Raw genomic sequence first — 20705 nt, forward strand, 5'->3', positions numbered from 1 at the left:
GGAGATGTTGCCCTATCATACACCATGTGAGTTGAACTATCACTTCCTTATTTGGCTTACTTTGATCTCAACAGGTAACATAAAAAGTGGACCCCTGTTGGTTGAACTGTTACGTATCAATGCAATACAAAGAAATGGCACCAAGAAGTCTCTTACATGGCTGGTCTGCTGTCACATCATGTCCCCTCTCTGTTCATGTCCCATCACATTCCCCACCCCCACCCCAGCTGCTTGCCATGAGTTTGCAAGTTCAGCATCGGGCCTGTTCTGTGACAATCTTGTTTTCTTCAAAGGCTGTGTGGTGAGAAGTCACTGATGTGAACCACAGCTGAAAATCCCTGAGCTCTGCGCTGGAGGCAGCAGCCTTGCTGAGGTGGTGTCTTTGGGAATGGGGGTAGGCAGATGGGCTGGTAGCTTTGACACCAGTTTGTAGGTGCTGGAGCCTGCTGGTTTCAGGTCTGACCTTACCACCATGGCCCAGGCCATGCTTCGCAGGGAATGGGAGGGAAACAATCCTGCTGCATCCAGACACAGCCCCAAAATCTGTGGTCAGGATTCCATACCCCAGATGCTGGTTAGTCTGGTCGCGCTTTTGCATGCGAGCATTCGCTGTTTGTCATTACATTTTCTGGAATTTTTGTCTCCACAACTTCCACCTTAACCAGGCAGGTGCAGCTCAGCCCCTGGCAGCTGGCTGGCGGGATGAGGGGGTTGCGTGGAGGTGTTTTGGGACTGTCCAGAGACACACTCACTCCTCACCTTGGGCAGTGCAGCAGTTGAGATGAAAACTGGGTGCAGTTTCCTGAAAACAGCTTTTCATATTTCAACATGAAGTGGTAACTGGAGCTTTCAGCCTTAGTACAGTGCAAAGCCATTGCTTCCAGTAAGAAGTAATTGTTTCGTATTTGGTGGAAAAGTTGCAATAAGAAAGATCTCAGATGATTCACTTCCTATGCAGCATAGGTGTAATTCTCTTGGTTTGAGGCCAGAAACGTGGCTTATGCTTTGGTTTATGTCTTGCACAACCGTTGTAATGTCCTTCCTCTTTTAGTGCAAAGAAAATACTGCAGCAGAGTAGGAAAACAAGATAAGCTGCACGTTTTGCCACTGGCTGCTATACTGAGTTCAGTTCTGGTGGGATGTGGGGCTGATCCTGTGGCATTCCAGTAGATCTATGAGCCTAAAATGGAGTGATGACAAACAGGGTTGTCCACTTACCTTGATGTCAGAATTGTGTTGGCATTGGTGATTGCGAGAAAATCTGACCAGAGGGCAGGCCAGGTCACATGAGATAGATGATAAAAAATTAAATCAAACATAATTAGTATATTAAGATTATAATCCTGCTTTAGTAAAAACGACCTGCTGTGCAGGTGTAGGGAGAAGCCACCATTTTTCATTGCTGCATATTAGTGCTTTCTTGATTTGGTTAAGGCCGTTGTGTTTCACTTAAAAGCAGTTGAAAATGTTCTTCTGTTCAGCCAGGCTCGAGGTGAGAGTGTGAAGTGCCACATTGGGGTGGCATCAGTGCGCAGCACCACTAACGCGGGAGCGAGCTACCCCGCTCAAATTGCCGAGCGTGCCTGAAAGCTGATGTATTCCTTTCTGTGGGTGTTAGAAATGGCTTTGGGATGTTCTGCAGCAATGTCTGGGAGGCACTCATGGCACTTGCTTTGCTTCTTCCTGCACATTCAACCTGAGAAGGGAAAGCCGCCGCTCAGTTCCTTTGGCTTGGGTCCCACTTTCAAACAAGAATTTGCCGCTGAAAGTTGGCCACCCACATTTTAACTTTTTGGAGCTAAATGAAAGTTGTGTGGTTTCATCTTTAAGTGTTTACAGTTCATGGCTTCCTTGACTCTTGGATACTTCAGAGGGAATCATGAAAACAGAAAGTCAATAGCAATAGGAGGGTTTAATTAGGCCTTGAAAGAAACTTCACCAGAGTAACATATCAGCCTTCAGCCCTCAGTGTCAAATACCTAATGGGGAGGGGCTGCATATGATCTGAATGTTATTTAATTTGGTAATTGTGACATGCCTCTTATTGAATTATAAACCAAATTAAGACATATAAAAGGGATTTTCTTTTAATATTCATCTACATTAAAAACAAACAACGTGAATGTAGTGAATTCATAATTTCAACATAAGAACTAGAGAAGAATTTCCCTCAGTCAAAACTATAATAAGCTGAAAAATAAGGTGATAACTTAGGAAATAGAAATTGCTATAATAGGAAGTACCTTTTCATCCTTCTTTAAATACAGTTGCTGTTTCATGAGACAACAATTTGGGGCTTTTGTGTTGGATTAGATTGATCAGGATGATTTCTGTAAACTGTGTTGTCATTTGCTTTAAAAAGATTCTTTAAATTTTATTTTAAATACAAGCTGCTTGTCACTCAGCTAATAATCCTGATGAATAAGTAGCTATTATTTCAGACTCCTTTTCTGCCTTGTGTTGATTTTACAATGTATTCAATTTTAAAAGCACTATTTTTGTGTATCTTTTTGTGTTCTTTTACCTGAGTCTTGTGAATGGCTATGAGTAGAACTGAATTTTGAGGTCATCTTTTCATTAAAAGTGCCATTCCTGGTCTTGTTCCTCTGGAACAAGAGGACTGCCTGGTTTTCATAGGGAAGTAATACTTTGGAAAGACCTGAGAGAACTTACAGAACTTTCCTTTTAAGGACATGCTTTGTTGTCTTTTACGTACAAATAGTTAAATTCCCAGCTATTTCTTTATTTTTGTATTCTTCCCTTAAACCTTCTCTTAAGTGTTTAATACTGTCAGAGTTAACTACTGAAACCAAGGGTAGTGTGGTACAAATTACTGGTGTCTGTGTGTAGACCACTGGGGTAAATATTTCTTCATGGAAGATGGAAATCCCTCTCCCTTCCAGGAGTTTGAACTGCAAATTTTATTTCTGTTGAGAAATGAGGCACTAGGTATGAAATGAGTTGTCAGTAGGAGTTTGAAGGCAGGAACTCTCAAACTCCTCTTGCGTCTTTTTGCTGACCTTGGATGTTTCTTTGCCTGTGAGCTGATCAGCAGAGCTGAGCCCCTTCCTTACTGAGAGCTCCTCTGCTTTCCTCTCTGCACCTCTCTCTATTTTCCAGTCTTTCTGAATGTTTGCTGTGCCCTCAGCTGGGTGCAGCCTTCTGGCAGACGCTCATGGCTCTCCACATACCAGGGTTTGTTCATTTGAGTGTGTTCTAAATGCTCAGCCTGTATCCCTTCATTCAGTGGAGACATTTCCTTAGTGTATGAATATTTCCCTCCATTCACCTCAAGGTGTCTTTTTTCCTTTGCTTCCTCTCTTGTATTCCTTCCTTATCAAGCTCCAGTTTAATTTACCCTTTCATATAATGTACTTGCTTTCTTTGCTGCAGCTCCTGACCCCTGGAACAGCTTTTTAGAGTTCATGCCTCCAGAACCTCAGCTTTTATATTGTATTATTAAGTGACTGCTTAATTTAGAAAATGTGAAGAAAGCCTGTGCAAAGCGTATGGGGATTGGTAAAGAACCTATGCTATGGCTTCCTTGCTGCAGTCAAAATTTATCTATGCTTGCTGTAAAGGCTTGCATCCCCTCCCCAGTAATATCAGCGCTGTGGTGGCATTACAGAAAAGCTGCCATTTTATCTGCCCCTAGCAATTGTAATATCTTCTAGAGACTACACCAGGCTTAGTCATCCTCCCTTGCTTAACTTGCCCATCTTACTCCTAGCTCTGAGACACCCACAGCTTAGCCGTAAGACACATTTCCCTGACTTGCTGCTTAATTCAGTGTCAGCTATCACTTAATACAAACAATTTATTCCTTGCCATGCTTGGTTGTTTCCAGTCCTCCTGTTTCTCCCCATAAACTGGCGTTTCTTTTCAGCACCTCATCTCATTGTTTTTTGGAATAAGTTTTTATCTTCCATCCCCATCTCAGCAGGCTTTTTCCCAGGTTACTTCTGTTCTCATTCTGAGGTCAACTTTTGTCCTTTTGTATTTAAATCAGACTGCTGGTCCTCAAATACACCTTGAATGCCTGCTAGGGGAGCAGAGAATGCTGATAGGTCTCAGGACCTCCAAGGAGATGCGATGTGCAGAGCTGGAAGGCCCAAGAGCTGTGACAGGACTTTGAAGTCGAATTTGGTGCTTCACACTTGTAATGAAAATGTGCTGACTGCACTTTTCCAAATGACATTAAATTTAGGGTTTTGGAGTTGTAGAATATGCTCAGCTCATGTCATTCTTCTGGCAAGTTTTATATGCTTGCTGAAGCCTAATGGATGCAGCAACATTTCAGACAAAAGATTTTCTGAAGGTAGTACAGGTAATGTAATTTTTCTTAGGTCTGTCTCTTGCAGACGGCGCAACTAACTTGCATCCAGTAATAAAGCTGAGAGACACATCTAGCAGGGCAAATTTTAGTGTGCATAATTTGGCAAAGTTATTCTCCATGATTTTGTCACTGGAAAGAATTAGAGAGTGTTTTACTGCTTCTTCCCTCAAACTTAGGAATATAGTTCTCAGAGAAACTAATGCTTTGGTTGGATATGATGCAGTCCTCAAAAATTGATGTTTGCCCCACCTGGGCACTGAGCTCTGCTGCCTTGACAAAACCCTGTGCTACCTCTTACCTGATGCTTAGCACTTACTTGTCTGTTACAAGGTAACGCTCTGAAATTTTTTCTTTATTTCTAATTGTTGCCACTTTCTTTCCCCAAGAGCAGAAGTGACTGTGAAGCTGCTCAAAGGTCATCCTGATGCCCCGAGGGGTGAGGGTGGGTGTCACACCTGCTCAGCAGCTCTCAGTGCAGGCTCATCACCCACAAGGGATAACTCTGCAGAAAAATCATTTCTGTTTTGGGGTAGGACTCAGTTACTGCTGGTAGGGACCTCTTGAACCAGCTTACTGTGGGGGCTGATGAGGACATACCAGTCAGGTACTGCTTGCACCAGGAGAGCAGGGATGGAGGTGGATGCAGAAGAGGTGATGTCAGCAACCTGACAGACCCAGGTAGCCATGAAGTCAAACCAGCCCGTTAAAGGGAATGGGCTATAATTTCCCATTTGCACCTCCCCCCACCCCCTTTTTTTCACTTAATTAATACTACACTTGCTCCTTTTCTCTTCTATGAGCATAACCTGTCTTCAATCTCCTCTTGAAAGTTAATCCATGAGACTGAGTATTGTAAAGTGAATTGCATCAGGTCCTGTGTACTTGAAAATACTTAGCTTATCCTAGGAGTTTTTAAACTATTTTCCTCTAGAGACAAGTGTTCTTATGAATGACATTCTTGTGGGTTTGCCTCTGATGTTGATTGTGGTAGCTATCTGGGTTTTTTGGTTTTTTTTTACTTAAAAGGATTGATGCTAAAAGGGCAAACCTACATAGGACTCAAGATGCCACCAGTTTTTAGTGGTCTGCACTGAACAGTGGTCTATAGTTGTAGCTATGTCAGGGATTGCTCATAGTATTGAAAGAGAATCTTGAGTTAAAACGGTTGATGCCACAATTTTTACGACTGGACCAGGGGGTTAGGTAGGTATCTGGTTTAGCTTAATGGGATGCTTTCCTGTTACTTTTGTGTCTCTTGCTGGAATGTATCAATTTGTTGCTTACCTATCTCATAGTTCCATGTATTTTGTGCTCCTTTCACCATCCCTGTAAAGAATCTGGCTTCCCATTTCTTGCATTAAGATTTCGTGTCACAGAGGAATTTTTTGTCCCTTTGCTTCCTATCCCTGTCATTTGGGATGCTTTGTGCTGGTGTCCTTTGGCTTGTTACTTCTTAGCAGGTCCTTCATCTTGTGTGAGATAGTTGTGCATGCTATGATTGAACAAGTAATGAAATAAGGACAAATAATACTAACTTGTATAAATAGTGAAAATAACGAATATAGTGGTGCAGCAAAAATAAGTGACACAAATCAAGATTTTTTTTAAAAGGCTCACTGATTCTGCTGATCACAGATCTTGAGATTTCTGAAGAGAAGCCAGATAACGGAAGGCAATATGAATAATTTTGGAGATGGGAGAGAAACTGTGAGTCACCAAGGATCTCTAGTGCAAACAAAACAGCACTAGGAAATCTTAGTCTGTAATTCATGAAAGAAGAAATTGAGAGAATACACTACTTCAGCCCTACATCTTATCAGTTATGAAGTTTGTAAAACAGGAAGGGGAAGGAAGCGCTTGCTGAGTGACGTGTAACATCTGGCCTGAAATTAAACATTCCTCAGGGTTTCCTAAAATTGCCTGTCAGTAATCAGGACCTTTTAAACTCCACTAAAATATTTTGCTCTATATATCTCTCGGATTTCCTGTATGCTTTGTACCCTAAAAACCAGCTGTCTTGTGGAGCTCCCTCTGTCATGTCATCCCTTGCCCTGCACTGTCAGTAGGTGCACCATGCTGGTGAGCCTGACAGGATTGTGTTGTTTGTACCAGCCCCAGTGCATACAGGCAGGCTTTTGCTGCTCTGTGCAGCCAAAGGATGCTGTCTGTGTTCTCTCTGATTATTTGAAGTTCACGGGAAAAACTTATGTCTTTAACCACAAAAGCAGAAGCAAATTACTGTTGTTTGTGTCTTGCAAACAAGTTGAGACAAAAAGTTTTGATGTATAATCCAAACCTAAGTTTCTCTTCTGATGGAGAGAGCTGCAAACCTCTGGATTTTACGTCCTAAGCATTGCCCCTCCTTCTCACACCTGGTTTTGAGATTCTCTTTTATCTTTAATTGTATCCCTTTGACCTACTCTTCCCACGCCCTGAATTGTTCCCTTTTCACCCCTCCTTCCTTTGCTCTTACAGTTCTCAGGGTGGAAAAACACTTACATAAAAAAGTGTGAAATGTATTTCTCCCTGTGGAATGGCTGTAATCTTAATTTAATCCAATTACATTGGCTAAACATATTAGCTGGATGCTTTTGTTAACACTTGACCTTTTAGAAATCTGTGTCCTTGGATTACAGAGCTGAATGGAGCAGAGGTGTTTCATGCTATTAGAAGTTGCCACCAGTGGTCTGCTGGGAGTGTGGTGCCTGTGTTGGTTAGAAGGATGCAGTTCAGTTTTGCCCTGTTGCCAGTGAATTTTATGCCCCTTCATACAAGATGTGGAGAAGAGTGACTTGAGTGCTCTGCAAGTGCTGTTACACCATGGGCTCGTATGAGTTTCATGTGCTTTAACTTGCCTTTTAATAAGTTTGAGGTTTGCAAGCATAGTCCAGCAGAAAGATGTTACTTAGGTATCCATAAATAAATGCATATAAATTAATTTATTTAGAGCGTTCTGTTGGTCACAGACCCAAAGTAAAGTGCGTAAGACAAATCCACAATCCAGAAATACCTGTCTACAACTCCATAGCAGAATGTGTTGTTTTGTCTTGGTTCACTGAGGAGCAAGACATTATCCAGCCCTGTGGGGTGAATCTTAAAAAACAAGTAAATAATGTACTCTGAATTACTCTATCTAACTGAATAAACAACATTCTTCAGAAACAGTTATTTGTCTAAACTTGATTAGACATAAAACTTCTTTTTCCTGTGTCTTCCAGGTAATGTGCTTTCTATTGTTAGGATAACAAGTATCCCCAGATTTAATTTCAGTAACCTGAGTGGCAGAGAAGGGTATAGAATTGTTTCCAAAGATAGTATATTGTGTTTCTGTCTAGGAACAGAATTCATATTGGTGGTGGTTTTCATTGCAGTTTGTCTGTGTGTTGCAAAGTTTAATGGTTTCATTCGCTGTTTTTATTATTCAAGATGTACAGAGCTTTCCTTTGAGCTGAAAGCAACATTTAGCTGATTTTCAGGCATCATCTAATACTACTTTTGCTCCACCTTACTTTTATTTAGGCAGCACATGTGGTAGTTAATGTGAAGTAAATGTAGTGGTTGTGCTTTCAATGAGGACAAGTTTTTGAGAGGCAGGGAAGACTTGTCCAGTGTTGCTCGTGGAGTCGTGTCATGTATTGCACTGATGGGAAGCTCATAGTAGTGGAAATTTTTGGTCTCCTTCAAAGCCATCCTCTCAAATAGCGAAGAGAAGACTATAACTTGCACTAGCACAACTTTTACACAAACTTAGATGGATATAAGGAGTTTTTGAATGGAAATGTAGCTTTGCAGGTTCATACATGCGGGTGCTTGAGAGGCTGTCTTTGTTTTCCTTAAATGAAATGTTCTCAACTTGAGTAAGGGCCAAAATCTTTCATACCTGTTCAAAAAGGTCCAGACTAGACTGAAATACACCATGTAATTGTGACTCAGGTTTTCAAATCTAAAAAAAATTGCTGAATTTTCAAATAAAAACCTCATCAGCCTAGCCTTTGAGTGACATTGTTCAGTAAATATTTGGATTCCGTTGTGATGCATATGGACTGTGAACCTGTACTGATACCTTGCTGGGAAAAGTTCACCACTCTCTGCCTTTCCTATCGTCCCAATACTGTTCTTGATAAAGTGAAATATACTTCTTAGCAATCCATCAATTTAAAAAAAAATCCTTTTTTTTAACAGGCAAAACGAAGGCTGGAGCTAGGAGAAAGTGGCCACCAGTATCTTGCGGAAGGACTAAAGACTCCAAAGGGGAAAGGACGAGCTGCAACAAGAAGTCCAGATAGTCCAAAAAGTAAGGGAACTTGTAACACGCTGCCATCAGTCTGCATTACCTAGCTTAGAGTGTGTTTATTGCTGTCCTCACCTAGATGTGTATGCAACAAACTCAGCCCCCCAGCTGGGCAATGGACAGCAAGTTTGCAGCGTGCAGGGGTTGCTGCAGAACTGCTAAGAGGCTGCAGAGGCTCCTGGCTGCCACGTGTGTCCCTCTGCCTGCTGGACAGCCTTCATTCTCTCTGCCCAGGCCCTCCCCCTCAGGCAAGGACATGGTGTTGGGATGCTTAGAGAGGTGGATGCTGAGGAGTGAAGGTGGCGTGATGGCTTCGAATGCACAGTTATTAGGCAAGGCTCATCAGGCCAGCCTCCTCCTTCACTGCTGGAGCTACAGCAGCTGGCTGCCAGGCTTCTTTCCCTGGGCCGGGATTTGCAGAGTGCCAGCTGTGCCTCGGCAGCGCTGCACGGTAAATGCTCTTTGTGGCGTCCGAGCTGCCTTCAGTCCCTGCAGAGTGACTCCGGACACTGCCGCTGCCCAGTTGCTCCAAGTACTGATTTTTGCACATCTGCATTGCCTTGGGCAGTGGACTTCATGCAACAGAAGCTGGGGCCTGTGGCCTTGCTGTCTTGTTTGGGGGGTTTCAGCAGGAGGGTTAGGCTGGCAGAGGGAGCCAGATGGGGCAGCAGTGGTAGTGATGTCAGAGCAAGAGATGCCAAGGGGTCTTTCCTCACCAGTCTGCTGGTTTCTGTTGGGGCAGATAGGAAAAGTGAAATTAGTTGAAGATACAAACTTTAGCATAGGAGTTAAACAACCACAGTTGATTTAATTAAACTGAACTTCATTGAATGAAATTTAATGAAATTAAATGAAATTAAACTTCAAATGAAGCCTGTTTTAAATTGAAGTGCATTCTTGTAGAAATTCAGTACTGTTTGGTGCACAGGATGCTGCTGCAGCATTGATAAGCCTGTACAGAGAATTTGGTGCATGATGAGGAGCACAAACCATTTTAGCTGGGAGTCCAGTCACTTCTTACTGTTATCACTCTGATCCTCTTACTCTTTTCTAAACCCCAAACAAAACCCAGACAAACCAACCACTCTTGCTCTAAATCCACAAGGTCATGTTAGTGATGTGAATGAGATTTGGATGAGATGTTGGAAAGAAATTCCTCACAGGATGGTGAGACACAGGAACAGGTTGCCCAGAGGAGCTGTGGATGGCTCATCCCTGGAAGTGTTCCAAGGCCAGGTTGGATGGGGCTCTGAGCAATCTGTTCTAGTGGGAGGTGTCCCTATCCATGGCAGGGAGGGTGGAACTTGATGATCTCTAAGTTCCACTTCCAGCCCAACCCTTTCTATGAATATTCTTCCATTTCCCAGAGCAGACAAGCCCTGAGTCTACCCAAAGAAATACAGCTAGCTGGTTCTCTTTGCAAAGATGCAATGTCTTGGTTTTCATCGAAAAGCCATTGTAATCTTCAAATTATTTCAAGGTAATCTAAAGGTTCACTCATAGGTGGGATTTTCAGTTTTGACTGACTTTCTGCAGTTTAATGTATGACCTGATCTTTGAAAACATGGAAGAGACCACCAAATCAGCCCAAGTTCCATCCTGCATAATAGTGGAAGAAAATGAAGGGTTTGAGATATACCAGCCCAGCAGACTTGTAATAATGGCTGACTCATTTCCCTTGACAGAAAAGCCTTGAACATTTAGAATTAGAAGTCATTCTGATCCAAGTACTTAAACTTTTAAAAGCCCATCTGTTAAGTATATAGATGCTGCATTTGTGCTTGGAAACCATGAATTGGTCCAAGCCATTTGCTGATTTCTAATTTAAAAGATACGGATACTCTCCCCCAAGTTGGGCATTGCTTGGTTATAGAGCAATGATGATTATAAATTGTATTTTACATCAATCTCCTCTAATTCACTTGAGTTTTCTCAAGCTGTGGAGTCTGGCACTGATGGAATCTGTCATTGTGTTCACCCACTGAAGTACACCTAAGTCCTGCTTAATTGCGTGTGAAACACTTATCTCACATGAGGGGAAAATCAAGCCCTGATGAAAGCTGGCTATCAGTCTGATGAAGGAGAATCACAGGGGCTTTTTTGGGTTTGCTGCCAAGATAAATAGATACTAAAAATACTATTAGGAATTCACATAGTAAAAGCCTAAGCAGAATATTGCTATATGTATCTGTCAGACTACTGGAAATATTTGCATTTTAAAAAACATATATTTGCTCATGTACCTGTGACTTCTGGAAAAGTACATCTTGAAATACAAATATGTAGTGGTAAGTTGTGTCTTACTGCAGATGTATGAGAGATTTCTTCAGTAAAAATGAAAGAAGTAACTGTAATATATATAATTTCATTTTTGATTGCTGCTTTCGGGACCAAAATGAGAAAAAATGATTTAACTTTCTTTTTCCTTTTCCTTCCAAGCTCCAAAATCTCCTTCAGAAAAGACTCGGTATGATACATCCCTTGGCCTTCTTACAAAGAAGTTCATTCAGTTGCTGAGCCAATCTCCTGATGGGGTCCTAGATTTGAACAGAGCAGCAGAGGTCCTCAAGGTGCAAAAAAGGAGGATTTACGATATCACCAATGTACTGGAAGGCATCCATCTCATTAAGAAAAAATCCAAAAACAACATTCAGTGGATGTAAGTACTCATTATCCTTTTCCACCCTTGCTGGCTGATTTCACTATCACAGGGTAGCAGTGTTTTTCTTCTCCCACCTTTCATTCTCACACGTTGCTCCAAGAAATCATCCAAAATGCCTTCTAACAGGATAAAGTCCTATTTTTTTGTTAAGAAAAGTTTATAAAAAGCATTTGTCAGGGAAATTAGAAACCACCATTTTGTTTGAAAACTGGATTAATTGATTAACTTCTGCATGTGTAGTAAGTTTTAGGTATGTGTCTCTGCCTACTGCCTTCCTTGGGTTTTTTTAAGCTGTGGTTAGAAACAAGATTTTGGAAGTAGTTAGAAATATTCAACTCTTACATTTCGGTGGCAGATCCAAAATGTGTTGTTGTGACAAAAAGGTGTTTTTTCTGGAAAGCACAGTTTATGTTGACTCGCTTAGGGGTGGGTTTAGGGAGAAAGGACTAAGAACTTGATCTGCAGTGTAAAGGGCTGTCTCTCCCCTTTGCCGTGGTGTAGGGTCAAGTTTTACAGAAGCTGCCCGGGTGTCTTCCCTCTCTGTGTCTGCAGGGGCTGCAGCCTGTCGGAGGACGGTGGGATGCTGGCGCAGCGCCAGGGCCTCACCAAGGAGGTGACAGAACTGACTCAGGAAGAGAAGAAACTGGATGAGCTAATCCAAAGCTGCACCCTGGACCTCAAGCTGCTAACGGAGGACTCAGAGAATCAGAGATATCCTTTTTCCCAGAACCTCAGAGGTGCTCAGCCTCCTTGCTCTGCCCTGTAACGCTAGGAGACTTCCTCTGTGTGATGTCGTAGAAAGAAAGCATCAGGAGCTTCAAGAAGTGGAAAAGGTTTTAATGTAGTTTGATATAAAAGCTACTTAAGCAGCTTGAACCTGCAAAATGCTTCTGGAATGTGAAAAGAAAAAACAGAGAAGGTGATACATGAAGGAGACTATTAACATTTGTGTTCACATAGAGTAGAACCGAGAACCTTTACTGATTAACGAGTGACAATATCCAATAGCCCTGTGGTTTTTTTCAAGCCTAGAGCAAACCACAGTTTTATGTGTTCAGAAATTATAAAGGCATGAACAGAAAATCTGCTAAGGTAACAGACTTGTTTAGTCATTACTTTTTTATTTATTTCTCTTTAAACTTTTGATATGTATATAAATTACAGACACAGAGAGGAAAATAAAGTTGGGATTTGGTTTAGTCTGAAACTTGCAACAAAGTTTCAGATTCCTTTGGTTAAAGAATCTATAATAAAATAAAGATAAAACTTTTATGAGCTCTCAAAATACCTTAGGCTGAATTATTTAATGTAATAGCAACACTAAATTGTGTGAAGCTAATAATATGACTTATTTTGTCTGTTAATGCCCTTTGTAATTAACCAGTAGTCATTTTCCTTAGATTTCCCACCTATTAGCAATACAAGAAAGCATTTTATTAAATGCTGATGTGAAAACTTATTATTATATATAATAAGTAGTGTTTAAATAGCATCTAATAAAGTGGATTTATTCTCTGTTTGAAGGACAGGAAATAACAGTAAAAAGTACTTGAACTATGTGAACATTGTCTTTTGACTGGATTTCACAGACATTTTGATGTAACCAAAGATCACCAAGTGGCACGGGGACTAGGGTCAGCACTACCTTCAGCTAAGAGCATAGTCCCTGAAGAGACATGAGCAAGACAAAACTGAACGTGACAATTCTCGGTTTTTGGTAGCACTGAATCCTGTGGGGACGAGCTCTGCCTTTGCAAACCTTACTTAACAAGTGGTAAAAACCTTGATAAAAACCATTTAGGTGAAAGATGATGACCTGTCACTTTGCCTGTTGACCTGTTTGATCCAAGATAGATGCAAGATGCATTGGAGTTGGGCTGTCTGTCTTGCTGTACTGCTCAGTAACAGCACACATTCACACCACCAAAAAGCATAGTGAGGCAGGCTTTCTATTTCTCTGGCGTAAACGTTATGCCAGGTGCCTCATAGGTGACAAAACTAAAGAGCTGGAACTGTGTGCATGTGATCATGGCCATTTCACTGTTCTTTTCACAGCCAAAAGAACCTCAGTTACATGGATCAGTGGGTGAGACTTCACCATATAGTAACCCCCAAAACACTGGCATTTCGACAAATACATGTTGAACAGCAAAATATTCATATTTTTTCTGTGCTTATGCAGAAATTGACATTCTTCACGCCAGAGGTTTAAAGAAGCTGCTTAAACAGGCTTTAAAAATAATTTTATATTATATATATTAATATATAAATATATGAATGTTGCATAAGTGTGTATATATATATGTATATATATATATATATATATATATATAAAAAATATGTATTATGTATTTATGTTTGTAAAGCCCCTCAAGTTTAAACTGAAATTAGGATTTTTGTCAGCCTAGAGAAGACTCCAGGGAGACCCTATATCACCTTCCAGTATTTAAAGGGAGCCTGTGGGAGAGTTGGAATTTTTATAAGGGCATGTAGTGACAGAACAAGGAGAAATGGCTTTAAACTCAAAGGAGGTGAAATGTTGATGAAATATTAGACAGAAATGAATGATGAAATATTAGACAGAAATCCCTAACTGCGAGGATGGTGGACACTGCAACAGGTAGTCCAGAGAAGCTGTGGATGCCCCATCTCTGGAATTGCTCCAGGCCAGGTTGCATGGGTGTCTGGTCTAGTGGAAGGTGTCCCTGCCCATGTCAGAGGGGTTGGAACTGAATGATCTCTTAAGGTCGTTTCCAGTCCAAAGGAGTTCTGTGATTCAATGGCACTCATGCCCTTCTATGGCATGAACCTATAAATTCCTATACACTTTCTCAGTGATTTTCAGCTCTCTGCATTTTGACAGCAAGTGCATACATTTTTTTGCTTCATGGAGTCTGTGAGCAGTTTCAGGTTGTTGAACCTTAGCTTATGTAGTTTCCCAGCTATAGAGGGGGAGAGAAGCACTCAGCACAGAGAACTCCTTTTGTTCACTGAGTAGTGTCCCCAGGTGTTACATCAAAGGGAAGTTCTCACAGGGCTTCGTGGCAATCACAGTGTAGAGAACAGAAAACCTTGGGCTAAGAGCTGTGTTGCATGAGAAAATGGAAAAATAATTCAGACTTCTGCCTCTTCAAATAGTCTGAGTGTATGGTAGCCTGGGATGGAAAATTCCTTAACTGTGATTACATTAGCTTATGTGACGTATCAAGATATTCGAAAAATTAGTGGCCTTAAAGACCAAACTGTTATAGTTGTGAAAGCTCCTCCAGAAACAAGACTTGAAGTGCCTGACCCAGTGGAGGTAAGGAGAACCTGGCATTTTCTGCCAGGTTGTATGTAATTCTTTTACAGATGCAGTGTCTCCTGAGTCTTATTGTAATATGTGCCCAGGTACACAGTCCTATATTCTTACAAATTTTAGGGGTGTTTCTGTAGAAAAGAAAGGGGAAACTTTAAAAATCAACTTACACAGAACAGTCATTATTTGTTCCTTTTCACTCACTTTCAGATTTCTTCAGAGTAATCCACACTATTTACAGATATTTTCTTTTGCTATGCTTTATGTAAAGAGAAACTCTTTCTTCACAAATGAAATTTCCTTGGTTTGTAATAATGTAAAATCTTTCACAAGAAATTCAACTTTCTTATTTTAGTTAAAAAGTTAATGGAAAATTCAATGTCGTAATCATCTTGTTGACTCCTATAACTGATATCCTAGTTTATTGAAACATGCTTTCATGTAGGAATTTCTTTTCTGAAGTATTACAGTTACTGTAGCGATTTGTGTTTTACTCCTAGAACACATTCTTGCCCTTCCTTCTTTCATCATCATCTTTGCTTCATTGGCACTTATTTTAATTCTCACTTGTGAAGAGAGACCCAAGTATGTTGGGCAACTGGGAATAATTGACAGGAACTGCTGGTTTAGAGATTCAAAAAATGTACCTGATTTCTTCACTCAAGCAGCAACTAGAGATGGGGCTAATGCCACAAACACTGCTTATGTTTTGTTCATGCCTGTGCATCAATCTTTCATCCCTACACGGAGCCGGTGAGCTCAGCCATACCTGCTGCCCTGTGGGCAGGAACAAACTCTGGATTCCTTGTCACTTCTTTTTTTCCTAAGATTATTCTTCACTTGCTTAGACCCATTATGGTTTCCATCCTTCTTTGTTTTTTTCTTTCCTTTGACTTTGTCCTTATTTTCCCCTTTGAACCTTGTTGCAGGCTTTGGCAGGAAGAATAAATCATTTTGCTGCAATGAGAAAAGGGTATCTTTTATCAGTATTCATAAATACATACTGTTATTTTGCTTTCTTGTTTTTTTCCCCTGGGCATTATGCTTTGATTTTTAATTCAGCAAAATCAGGCAGGCAGAGAGAGATGCACACAACCATTAAAATTAGTGTTTAGACCTCCCTTATCCTCTATACCCACCTTATTTAATTTTCAGCTTCAGGCAGTAAGGTCCTATTTCTTTCTGTCACATGCAATTACATTTCAGTGTTCCTTTTTTTTGCATAACTCAGTCACTCAAAAGTACCTTCCTTCAGTTCCTGCTCTTCCCATCTCCTTTTTTTCTAATTATCTGTAGCATTGCCCTAAGTACTCTTCACTGTTTTCTCTTCCCTGGCTAACTCCCATTCAGTTGCTGTTCTCTGTATTTGTAAATGCTGTCTATTATGTTACATAACTGTCAGTACCCAAATAATAAGAAGAACATTTTGTCAAAGGGCACAAAAGGAAGTATTTTAAACAAGTCTGCAAAGAGGTACCTAATGTCTATATTTATGCCTTTTAGAAAACTATTGATGCAATGCAGCAGCAGCAAGTGTATTTATAACCAGAGAAATTTATGATTTTCCATCATAATGCAAAGAGCAGCTTTGCAGGTTTTCTGTGCCTGGGTCATGTTGGTTTATTGCATCAGTGTGTGAAAGTTAGGAAAAATGTAACTTCTTGCAACAAATTAGCAGTTTCTATTCAGAACCACCATCAAAATCATTGCTGTGAGGGGGCAGAAGGACTTACATAAGTAGTTTGGGGTATTTTTGTTATTTGGAAATGTTGCCTGATAAATAGGTGAACTTACATGTAGATATTTGAGTTCGGTTGAGTAGATGCTGAAGGCTTTTGGGAGAGAGGGGAAGATGTTTTGGCATCTTTTTAAAGCAGAAACATTTATACAAATGCATCCAATATTATTGTTATGAATAATAATAAAACCTGTGACTTGCATCCCGCAGTTCCATTCCATCTGAATGCTCCAGGCTATTGTGGCTATAAGAAAATGTTTGGATTTTAATCCTTTATGCTTCCCTTAGAATGTGACACACATTCTAAAAATGGTGGGATTTTGAGATTTGTGCACTACAGTGGGAAAAGGTTTTGTTCTCGTCTGCAAGATACATCAGCCAAATCTTTCATATCTTGGGAAAAAAAATGCTTGGTGTTCTTTTCAGGTTCTTTTGATTAGTAAAACTGTACTCAAACACTGACAACCTAGTAAGAATTTACTCCGTATCATCAAAATTCTGTTGTCTTCATTGGTATAATGCCATTCTGATGTTTGTTTTGTTAGCAGAGTGCATTGATACATTTATCTAGTACTCAAGGACCTATTGAAGTTTATCTGTGCCCAGAGGAAAACGATGCCCTCAGTCCAATGAAAACCTATAGTCAGGACCACAATGGAAATATTTCCAAAACCATTTCCAAAGGTAAAATTATTTCTTTGCAGTACTAATGGCCTTTCTTCAAGCTCACATTCAAGGTTTCAGTTTGAACTTTGGATTTCCAGCTCTTTTTCTTTGGCTTTATTTTTCCAAGAAGTGAGAAGCTAAGGTATCAATTTTTCAGTATGTATTTCTGGTTTGTATAGTCGGAAATAAGTTTTCCTTTGCATCATTTGTTTAAAGTAAGTTGCCTATATGCACATTGTATGTAATACTGAAGAAAGAAACAATTTTGTTCCTCTTAAGTTTTCAAATAAGACAGTAGGAGTAAAGATCCATCTCAACACAAGAAGCAGAAATCTCTGTGTATGGGTATATGTGAAGCTACATTGCTTCACTGATGACATCTGGTACCTAGAAAATTCTGTTTTGACTGTGAACTCCCTTGAAAAATGGGCATCTCACTATGTTTGATTTATTTCCCCCTGTAGCTGTTAAAATCTTGTAAGATAACTTTAATAGAAAAGTCAGAGATGACAGCAACATGATGATTTTTGAGAAGTCCTTTGTAACATATCAAAAACAATCTAGAAAATATATGGAGGCCATTTTTTTTGTTGTTAAAATGATGCTTTATGAAGGGCCTTTTATGCAGTGGTTACTTTGTTTGATATGTGTCTGATAGTTCTACTGAGATTAAACGTGGCATCTTTTTTTTGTTCTCTCCCTCCTGTCACAGAAGTGGCTTCTGCTAACTCAGGACAAGGTGACTGCTCAGTAAATACAGCAACAATCTCTCCACTGGCCTCTCCAGCCAACCTCCTACAGCAGACCGAGGATCAAATTCCCTCAAACTTTGAAGGACCATTTGTGAATTTGCTGCCTCCTCTGCTTCAGGAAGATTATTTGCTGAGCCTTGGTGATGAAGAAGGCATCAGTGACCTCTTTGATGCTTATGATTTAGAGAAACTTCCTTCACTGATGGATGAATTTATATACAGCTGATTGTCTTAAGTGCTGTCCATGTCTAAACTATGTTTTTAATGGAATCAAAAACCTGCCGTCATTCAGAATTGTCCTCTACTTACCATAAAATAACATTATTGAGTACACTAGGCTCCTGAACAGTGCTGATATTTTAATTGAATTCTCCCTATGATACTTTATGAAACAAGAGAAGGTTTTTCCAGCAGAGCCTTCTCCTTGACCCCGAGCTCCAGTGCCTTGCGAGTCAGCAGGTGCAAGCAGGTGACCGTAGATATTTTGTCTTCACACTCTCCCAGTCTCTGCTTACCGTGACAAGTGGGCTTACGGAGAAGGGCTTCATGAACTGCTTTAGTCCTAAATAACAATTTTGTAATAGTATTTCAGGTCGTGCCTTCTGCAGAGAATGCATGTCTTTTGAGTGTCACAACATGGATTGTACATGCAGTGAGCGTAAATATGAAGTAATGCAAAAGAGTGGAATGGGATTCTTCAGCTACTTGTGGGAATGTTTAAATTGCTGTCATAATGCTCATTTTGAGCTGTGTATATGTCTCATTATGAGGTCAAATACTTATGTCCTTAAAAGCTTTTAATGAAATGAAAATACACTGTAAATGTGGTGTATATTGCAGATATTGAAAAGTATAAAGTTCTGCCACTTCTCGTAGTAATTGCAGATTTTTAAAAATGCTTGTGTGTGTGTGTGTGTGTGTGTGTGAAAGTAGTTTTTGTTGGTTGTTTTTTTTAAACTAGAACGAAGATGCACAGTTCAATTTTACTGCCCCCAGTGTGCATTAGAACTGGTACAAGAATTTTTGTGGTACTAAGTGGGGCTTCATGTTAAGTGCCTACTAGAGATGCACTGTGGGTTTTTCCCTCTATGGAAAACACTTTTGCCAAGCTTTGTTTGTTCAATATATCATATTTATCTCAGTGGGTTAGCTTCCTCTGCTTGCAGCTTTTTATAATTCTCTTCGCCAGCAAAATGGAACTAATTTTTTTCCAAAGTACATAACTGTAAGTACCACATCAACTGAATTGCATTTATTTTTTGAAGATCTTTGCTAGTATAGTATAGTACCAATATTTATTTTTTGAACGTCAGAGGAATTCTAAGAAGTCTTAAATAATTTGTTTTTTTCTTGAGTGTAAAATATTTTGCCATGGGCTAAATTAATGTAATGTTGATTAGATGATGCCCGTATAATCTTTTTTGTTTGCATTACTGTTGTGCTTATCTGACATACTCAGAAAATTAGTACTATTTGTACTGTAGTAGAATATTATGTATGCAGGTTTTCTGGTACCATTGAGTTGCTGCTATGAAAGCTCACACACGAAAAGGCGAGAAGTCACAGTACTAATAAGGAAACTGTATGACTGTGTGGGTTTTGGAATATAACAAATGTATAAAGGGCAACACATAAAGAACTGTTAAACAGTGTTAAGTGTGTGTTTATATGTACAAATGTTTGCATAGATCATTCAGCAGTTGTATTTAATTTGATATATGTTCTCAACTCACACTTTAGTTATCTAGCAGTTTTGTACAATAGAATTAATTTGTAAACACTGCCAGAATATTTTCTATCTGGTTTGTAATTTTTTAAGAGTTTTTTTAGATGTGGATCTGTAAATAAAATTGTAGTATTTAAAGTTTTTGTCTTGTGGAAGAGGAAAGTAAAAGTTGTGTGAGCATGAAGTTTTGCGAGACAAAGGGGCACTTTTGTGAGGGAAGAGAAAATGAAGACTAACACAGACCATCTTTTTTTTGTACAAATTAAACACTTGTCCCAGTGTGTGTGGGCAAAATACTAATCTGACTTAGCTTTGCATTGTATGCTAGTTTAAAAAAACAAAACAAAACAAACCTCTGTAAAATACTGTAAAAAAAAGGAAAAAACAACAAAAAAAGCTTTTATGGTGAGTTTTGTAAATAGATTTATTAAAGGCTGACATGTTCTCTAGCTGTGATCTTACCACTTCAAATTGATGTAATTTGAATAAATTTTGTATGGTAATGAATCAATAAAAATGAAATTTTTTAAAGACTTTAGATTTGTGTATACATGTATTTAAATTTTTCTTACTCTTGGTGCCTGTCATACTGTTCCTTGAAACCTGTTACTGTTTTTGTTATTAGTGGAAACACTCATTTCACACCAGATAGTTTCAATCCCATTTTTTTATGATGCCAAAAAGTTCAGTGGGGTTTTTTTAAGAAGAGTGAAACAAGAATAAAAGACACATGTTAAGACACACAGCAAGTGATCCAGAGGTTGGGGTAGTACAAATTTATTTTTATTTATTCCCTCTCATATAAATTAGGAACCGACTTCTTGCTAACTTCATAGATGTGTTATTGTAGGATTAAATCACATGAAAGCAGTTGTTGAGGATCTGCTTAACCTGCCTACTGATAATTCTCCAGAAGTTTCCTAATAGTATTTTTGAAAAGAAGTTTTGTTTTCTTGAGTCACTTCCAACCTTGTACCACAGCTATATTTATGAACTTTTACTTCTTTTCTGGTTTTGGTGCTGCACCTTTTTACATGCTCGGCCATCCGTCAACTGCAAAAAAAAAAAAAAAAAAGGATAATAAAATCACAGCAAAGTGGTTGGTTGCTTAAATGTTGTACCTCTGAGCAAGCCATTTGTATCTTGTCAACTTCCTGCACCCTGGGAGAAGGCTATTGCTTTCTCTGTGCACCTGTACATTTTCAAACATCTGCACACAGCAGTACTGAAAGGAAG

The 20705-nt window shown here is 39.6% G+C and overlaps 1 protein-coding gene across 4 annotated transcripts in view; it reads left to right on the forward strand.

Annotated features, from left to right (window-relative positions):
• Positions 1 to 20007, forward strand: part of E2F3 (E2F transcription factor 3) — a 43152-nt gene extending 23145 nt beyond the window's left edge. For 3 of the 4 annotated variants that reach the window (XM_063403578.1, XM_063403561.1, XM_063403586.1), the window contains exons 2-7: positions 8519 to 8630; positions 11067 to 11286; positions 11842 to 12000; positions 14476 to 14590; positions 16871 to 17009; positions 17704 to 20007. In XM_063403578.1, the coding sequence (XP_063259648.1) occupies positions 8519 to 8630; positions 11067 to 11286; positions 11842 to 12000; positions 14476 to 14590; positions 16871 to 17009; positions 17704 to 17969 (1011 nt within the window). In that variant the 3' untranslated portion in view covers positions 17970 to 20007. The remainder of the gene's footprint in view (positions 1 to 8518; positions 8631 to 11066; positions 11287 to 11841; positions 12001 to 14475; positions 14591 to 16870; positions 17010 to 17703) is intronic. The other variant, XM_063403570.1, reaches the window with a different exon arrangement.
• Positions 20008 to 20705: the final 698 nt, after the last annotated feature.

This window comes from Prinia subflava, chromosome 1 (genome assembly GCF_021018805.1).
Source record: "Prinia subflava isolate CZ2003 ecotype Zambia chromosome 1, Cam_Psub_1.2, whole genome shotgun sequence".
Classification (NCBI taxonomy): domain Eukaryota; kingdom Metazoa; phylum Chordata; class Aves; order Passeriformes; family Cisticolidae; genus Prinia; species Prinia subflava.